This window comes from Etheostoma cragini, chromosome 16 (genome assembly GCF_013103735.1).
Source record: "Etheostoma cragini isolate CJK2018 chromosome 16, CSU_Ecrag_1.0, whole genome shotgun sequence".
Lineage (NCBI taxonomy): Eukaryota > Metazoa > Chordata > Actinopteri > Perciformes > Percidae > Etheostoma > Etheostoma cragini.
Window position 1 is genome coordinate 9,945,358 of NC_048422.1, and position 7,458 is coordinate 9,952,815.

General features: G+C 38.2%; 1 protein-coding gene and 1 long non-coding RNA gene across 2 annotated transcripts in view; both read left to right on the plus strand.

Moving 5' to 3' along the window:
* Window positions 1-67: 67 nt before the first annotated feature.
* The window catches only part of LOC117959567, a 22,667-nt gene continuing 15,276 nt past the window's right edge, over window positions 68-7,458 (plus strand). The window contains exon 1 of the long non-coding RNA XR_004659965.1: window positions 68-157. This is a non-coding gene — a long non-coding RNA (uncharacterized LOC117959567). The remainder of the gene's footprint in view (window positions 158-7,458) is intronic.
* The window catches only part of LOC117959563 (thymic stromal cotransporter homolog), an 11,812-nt gene continuing 6,392 nt past the window's right edge, over window positions 2,039-7,458 (plus strand). The window contains exons 1-4 of the mRNA XM_034896778.1: window positions 2,039-2,677; window positions 2,804-2,974; window positions 3,547-3,762; window positions 4,230-4,401. Coding sequence (XP_034752669.1) covers window positions 2,198-2,677; window positions 2,804-2,974; window positions 3,547-3,762; window positions 4,230-4,401 — 1,039 coding nt within the window. The 5' untranslated portion in view covers window positions 2,039-2,197. The remainder of the gene's footprint in view (window positions 2,678-2,803; window positions 2,975-3,546; window positions 3,763-4,229; window positions 4,402-7,458) is intronic.

A 7,458-nucleotide genomic window follows, 5' to 3' on the forward strand; every position in this document is an offset into this window, starting at 1 on the left:
TTTTGGAAAATGGCTGCAATGAAACAAAGAGTGAAAAATTTAAAGGGGTCTGAATACTTTCCGTACCCACTGTATCTTTCTGTTTGCTCACAAACACACTGAATAAAACTTATAGAAATAAAACGGAGGTAAAGTTGCACAAAAGATAAGGAATCACGTGACCTAACAACAACGGCTAATGATTATGTTTATTGGGACAGTCCCATCCTGAGTGCAAATGATCTGCTTCTATTTAATGATCTATTTTAATATGCTCTCTAAACTAAAAGGGGAAACCAAGGACTCGTGCCGACGTGATGTGTCCATTTCCCCCCTAAACAAAAAAAAGCAACCACATTGGTTCCAGACAATCCTCTTTTTTGTTTTTCTACATGTGATAATATATAAAATGAAAGTATGTAAAGGACTAGTGTCCCTTTTTATGAGACGTTATTGTGGTGCTGCAGAAGGTGTCGATGCCAGAGTTGCAACGGAGGTACAGTGTTAAGATGCTGATATGAGATTGACTTTGCCGCATGAGTTAAGGGACAAACTATATAATATTTTTGCTGCATTTTCACGTGAGAGATGTTTGATTTTAGAGGAGCTGAAGCAGACATGTTTTCAGTTTGAATGACAAGTAAAGATCCTTTGTGATGGACGATGGTTTAACTGTGGCCTATACCGGATGCAAGCAGAGCATCTATTATTTCTAAGCTTTATTATTCACAGCACGAGTTGAGTATTGAGAAACAAAAGCAAAAGGCTTTGTCCCTAGTTTACTGTTGTGGCTGCCACACATACACACAATACTGTGTTATTCAAATGTACACAAGAACACACACTGTTCTCATTTCACCCTCAAAGGACACAATCAAACCAAAACCTGTTTTGAGTTCTTATTGAATGGTTATAGACCTTACGCGCGCGCAGATGAGTTATAATTGTTTGCTTTATTAATATTATTATTATGCTTTTGTTGTTTGAATTCTTGCTAAAACTATGATTTATTTATCATTTTTAAATGCTGGTAGCTTGTTTGTCGTCTTCAAAAGCACCCTAGCTTTAGTGTGAAACTCACACTATCTGTATGTGTGTGTGTGTGTGTGTGTGTGTGAGAGAGTGTGTGTGTGTGTGTGTGTGTGTGAGATAAAGCAATCTTACTATACAGTATACAGTATAACCTCTCTTCCTATGTTAACCACTCGTATGCTCATACTCTGTTATTTTATAGCACATGTACGGCTCACTGTTATACACCTACTAGACATATTATGAATATTTTCTCATTAAAAACAAAACCTGTAAATGTGGGATTTCTGAGTGGTTCATTTATGGTTTAAACCAACAAGCCAGTGTGATCATTTGATGTTTCTCTTTGGCCTTCTGGGATTTTTGGTTGGACAAAACAAGCACCTGGAAGACATGATGGGCATTGATTCACTGTTTTCACATTTTACACACTAAACAACCAACTGATTAATTGAAGAAGTAACCGATGATAAAAGTAGTTGCATACTGAGATGGATTACCTCTCTATTACCGTATTTTTGTTTTATTCTGACGTGTATTTGAATGCCATGACATAATGTTTTCATTATTTTACTTTCTCTTTTCTGTTACTGTTCTGTTCAGCAACACGTTCAACCACTCTGTCAAGGGTAGGGTGGTTTCCAAAAATCACACACACACACAGTGCGTCTCACTATCTTTGTGGGGACCCGCCATTGACATAATGGAATCCCTAGCCCTAGGTAACATTACCTTAACCTTAGCCATCACAACTAAATGCCTAACCTTAACCCTTACCCTCATCCTCATCTTAACCATAACCTAAGTCAAACCCTCATCCTAAAACCAAGTCTTAACCCTCAAAAAGCCCTTTAAAGTTGTATAGGCCTTCTGTATACTGTATTCCTGGTTTTTGGACCCCACAAATGTAGTTAAACGAGAACCCTCACACACATTTCTCCGTTTCATCATGCTGTTAGGAGGAGGAGGAGGAGGAGGAAGTGGTGAGAACTTTTATTTTCTCCCTTGAAGCTTTCATTTCAGAAACAGACACACTTGTGACTCTGAGAAAGAAACGTCCTTCAGGCTACATCTGCAGAACTTTAGCAGTTGCGTTGTTGACTTTTGCATATTTTTCTTCAGTCTGTTTTTGACTTAAAGTTGAATAAGAACGTTTTAAATTAGTAGGCTAATTAAAAAAGTAAGCATGGCCCTGTCGAGCCTGTGTCAAACAGGTTTTACGGTGCTCCGCCAGATAGGGCCCGTTGTCGTGCTAGAGCAGCTGGGCAGCACTCTCTTCGACACCGCCCTGCAGATGGTGGTCAAAGACCGGAGTGTAAACGCCACCTATCCGGATGCCCACCTGTCCCGGGAAGAAAGCCAGCAGAAAGCCATGACGGACTTCTACATGGTCTACAACCTCATCATCCGTCTGGTGCCAATCCTCCCTTCGCTGCTCCTGGCCAGGTTAGGCGACCGTGGCTGGAGGAAAGCCCCCATCGTGGTGCCCCTGAGCGGGTACGTGCTGTCCAGGCTCGCCCTGCTCCTGGTGGTCGTCTTCCGGCTCCCGTTGAAGGTGATGTTCGGCGCGGCGGTTGTCTTCGGGCTGTCCGGCGGCTTCTGCTCCTACTGGGCAGGCGTGATGACCCTGGCGTCGCTCGGCTCCACCGCGACCGACCGGTCTAAGGTCTCAAATGATTGACTTAAACCTAACCAAGAATATTAAACATTATACATCAAAATAAATGTAGTTAGTCAGGAGGACATGTGGTCAACTTTTGAAAGAAATAAGGTGTGTCCATGTCCCATGCAGGCGATGATGAAAGTGGAGCTGCTGTACGGGGCAGCAGGTCTGGTGGGCAGCCTGGTGTCGGGTCATCTGTTCCTGCTCTACAGCGTCAGTTTGGAACAAGGGACCATCCTGCTCACTGTGAGCGCACTGATGAACGTGCTCTGCCTCCTACACTCCGTGTACCTGCTGCAGGTTAGTGTGTGTGTGTGTGTGTTTCTAAGTTTCTTATCTAGTCCTTTGGATAAATTATTCTTTTGTTTCCTCATTGGAAAAGAAGTGAATAACTTTCTGTAGTTAAATAACTTCTTAATGTTAAACTCTGATAAGCAATGAACAACACTAATTCTAGTCATAGTGACAATTCATTAAGAGTGAAAATGGGTAAAATAAACATCTTGCTGCCATTACATTTGGCTCCCTGTCCTAGATAGGCCTACATCATACAAGGCACATTATACAAGGTTTGCTGCACACAGCAATTGCATAATATATCATTTATTTATTTTAGCTCGCCAGAGTCTGAGAACTGCTTTACTGATATATCACCTAACCAGTTTCTTTGTATGTATAAGTAATCATACCGCATGATTAAAATTGGGTATGAAGGTGCTGTTTAACTCCATGGATCAAAACTCAAAAATGTTTAATCAAGGCTGGAGTATATACAGTGAAACTGAAAAGGGCACAAATAGAAAGGATACAGACACCAGAATAAAGTCATTCTTGTAAACTGTATTTTTTGTGTGTGTCCATCTTAATTTAAGGTGAAACAAGTAACCAACACAGAGCCAGAGGACAATTGTCACCTCCTTCCTCCTACCTATAGTGAAGCCCCTGCAGAGGCTCCTCTTGGGAAAAACATGGTGAATGTGGTTCTGCTGTTTGCAGCTGCAGTCTTGTACGAATTAGCAGTGGGTGGAGCCATAGAGATACTGGGCAGTTTTGTGCTGAAAGAGCCACTCAACTGGGGCGCCACCCAGGTGACATTTTGCTTTTTGTATTGGTATTTCGGTCTTGTATTTGTGATTTTGATGCATGAAAGATAAAACAATAGTTTTTTTTGCTGATGTACTGTTCAAGATAATGATTAGGCAATAAGATAAAGTATAATCAGCGGAAATGTATAAACATTTTCTGCCAGCAATGTTCACATTTCAAATAGACTCGAAAAAGCTGAAATAGTTAGACTGAATTGTTAGTTTCACTTACACATGCTGTTTTGGTCGCTCAATTGTGTGACATATTGTAATGTAAAAAGCTGCATACAGTAGATTCATATGCATTGTGCGTTTTTATGTGCAGTCGACTATAGTCTATATTTACTTTATTTTGTCTCACTTTTAATTTCACTTTCTCTTATTTTTTTTTTTTTGTTATTTTTCACTCATTTTTTCGTTTGTCCAATCACTTACTTTTCCTTTGTTTCACTTTCTGTCTCTTTGTCCAGGTGGGTTATGGGAACGCTGCAGGCTGTATGATTTTTCTCACCAGTTACGTCGGCGTCATTGTGTTTCGTCGCTGCGTCAGCGACGTGGCGCTCATCATGATCGGCATTCTGTCGTTTGCCTCAGGATTTTACTTCATGTCCTTTGTGACGGCCACCTACATGTTCTACCTCGGTAAGCATCTTGACTCGGGCACGGTTTGTGGTGGCTCATGGCTAATGGACATTTACAGATAACTTCCAAAATAACATTAAAATTAAGAGATTAAAAAGTCAGTGTAATTTGTTGAAAAAAGTAAAAGAAAATAGTATTATATCAGATGTCATAGTATAGTATGTTTAGGGAAAAAAAAATCCTACCATAGGTTGTCAAAATGAAGTTGAAAAGAATGTACAATGTGTCAAAAAATGTGGTAAGAAATTTATGTGTCAAAAAATTTCATGGTATAGTATGTCGAAAACAGTCATGAAAAAGTCATAGTGTAGTATGTTTAGAAAAAAGGCATAGAATACTATAACAAAAAAAGTGTAAAAAATAAAAAAATTATAGTATGTCGAAAACAGTTATAAAAATCTCATATATAGTGTCGAAAATATCATTGTATAGTGTGTCGGAAAAGGTTGTAATAAAGTCCAAGTATAGTCTGTTAAAAAGAGAAAAAGTCATAGTATTGCATCGAAAAAAAGTGATGAAAAAGTCAAAAGCAAAGATCAACAAGTGATAAAAATCTCATAGTATATTTTGTCAAAAACAATCTGGAAGAACTGGCAAAATCTACACAAAAATATTTAGTGAGGACCTGGTTTCAAACCAGCATCCACAGACTCTGGTTCTACATTTTGGACTAATGGCAGCAAAGTTGACCACTGTACTACTGTGGCTCAAGAGAACTGTTTGCCAATACATTTATAGGGTATAATTTGTCCAAAAAATGTCATAATATACAATGTCAAAAAAATCATAATATACTAAGTCAAAAAGGTCATAAAAAATCATAGTATAGTTTGTCAAATAAAATTCATAAAAATGTCATAGTAAAGCAAGTCGAAAAAAGTCATGTTATAGTATGTTGAAAAAGTCGTAAAAAGTCACAGTATAGTACACTCACCTAAAGGGTTATTAGGAACACCTGTTCAATTTCTCAATAATGCAATTATCTAATCAACCAATCACATGGCAGTTGCTTCAATGCATTTAGGGGTGTGGTCCTGGTCAAGACAATCTCCTGAACTCCAAACTGAATGTCAGAATGGGAAAGAAAGGGCATTTACGCAATTCTGAGCGTGGCATGGTTGTTGGTGCCAGACGGGCCGGTCTGAGTATTTCACAATCTAATCAGTTACTGGGATTTTCACGCACAACCATTTCTAGGGTTTACAAAGAATGGTGTGAAAAGGGAAAAACATCCAGAATGCGACAGTCCTGTAGGCAAAATGCCTTGTTGATGCTAGAGGTCAGAGGAGAATGGGCCGACTGATTCAAGCTGAAGCAACTTTGACTAAAATAACCATGCAGCAAAGCATTTGTGAAGCCAAAACACGCACAACCTTGAGGCGGATGACAACAGCAGAGTACCACCGGGTACCACTCGTCTCCACTAAAAATAGGAAAAAGAGGCTACAATTTGCAAGAGCTCACCACAATTGGATAGTTGAAGACTGGAAAAATGTTGCCTGGTCTGATGAGTCTCAATTTCTGTTGAGACTGAGTCAGAATTTGGCGTAACCAGAATGAGAACATGGATCCTTCATGCCTTGTAACCACTGGGCAGGCTGGTGGTGGTGGTGTAATGGTGTGGGGGATGTTTTCTTGGCACACTTTAGGCCCCTTTAGTGCCATGTTGGCATCATTTAAATGCCACAGCCTACCTGAGTATTGTTTCTGACCATGTCCATCCCTTTAGGGCCACCATGTACCCATCCCCTGATGGCTACTTCCGGCAGGATAATGCACCATGTCACAAAGCTCCAATCATTTCAAATTGGTTTCTTGAACATGACAATGAGTTCACTGTACTAAAATGCCCCCTACAGTCACCAGCTCTCAACCCAATAAAGCATCTTTGGGATGTGGTGGAACGGGAGCTTCGTGCCCTGGATGTGCCTCCCACAAATCTCCATTAACTACAAGATGCTATCCTATCAATATGGGCCAACATTTCTAAAGAATGCTTTCAGCAACTTGTTGAATCAATGCCACATAGAATTAAGGCAGTTTTGAAGGCGAAAGGGGCTCAAACACAGTATTATTATGGTGTTTCTAATAATCCTATAAGTGAGTGTTTGTTGAAAAAATTATTTAAAAGTCATAGTATAGTATATAGTATAGGAAGTATAGTATAGTGAGTATAGTAAGTCAAAGAAATTAATAAAAAAGTCATAGTTTAGTATGTCGAAAAATGTATTTAAAAAAAGGAATACAAATTTAAGTATAGTATATTGAAAAAAAATTGAAAGAACTGCCAAAACCTAGTGGTTTAGTGACGACATGGTTTTGAACCAACAACATTCAATAACAACTACATTCTTACCTAATAACAGCGAAGTTGACCACTGCACTATTGTGACTCTAGATACTTTATCATCAAAACATTTATAGTATGTAATTTGCCAGAAAAATGTCATAGTATAGTACGTTGAAAAAGTCATTAAAAAGTCCTAGTATAGTATGTCAATACATTTATAGTATAGTATGTAGGAAAAAGTCATTAAAAAGTCCTAATATAGTATGTCAATACATTTATAGTATAGTCTGTAGGAAAAAGTCATTAAAAAGTAGTAGTATAGTATGTCATAAAAAGGTCATAGTATAGTAAGTCAAAAAATCTATATAAAAAGTCATAGTATAGTATGTTGCAAAAGTCATAAAAAAGTCATAGTGTAGCATGTCGGAAAAACTCGTAAAAAAGTCAAAAAAAATATCTACATAAAAAGTCTTAGTATAGTATGTTGCAAAATTTAAAAAAAAAGTCATAGTATAGTATATTGGAACAAATACCAAAATCTACTGGTTTAGTGATAACATGGTTTTGAACCAGCAACCACGGACTTTGTTTCTACATTCTGAGCTAATAACAGCAAAATAACCACTGCACTATTTTGATATAAAAGACATAAAAAAAGTCATTGTATAGTGTGTCAATACATTTATAGCATAGAATGTAGAAAAAAGTCATTCAAAAGTAGTACTGTAGTATGTCGCAAAAGTCATAAAAAAGTCATTGTATTGTAT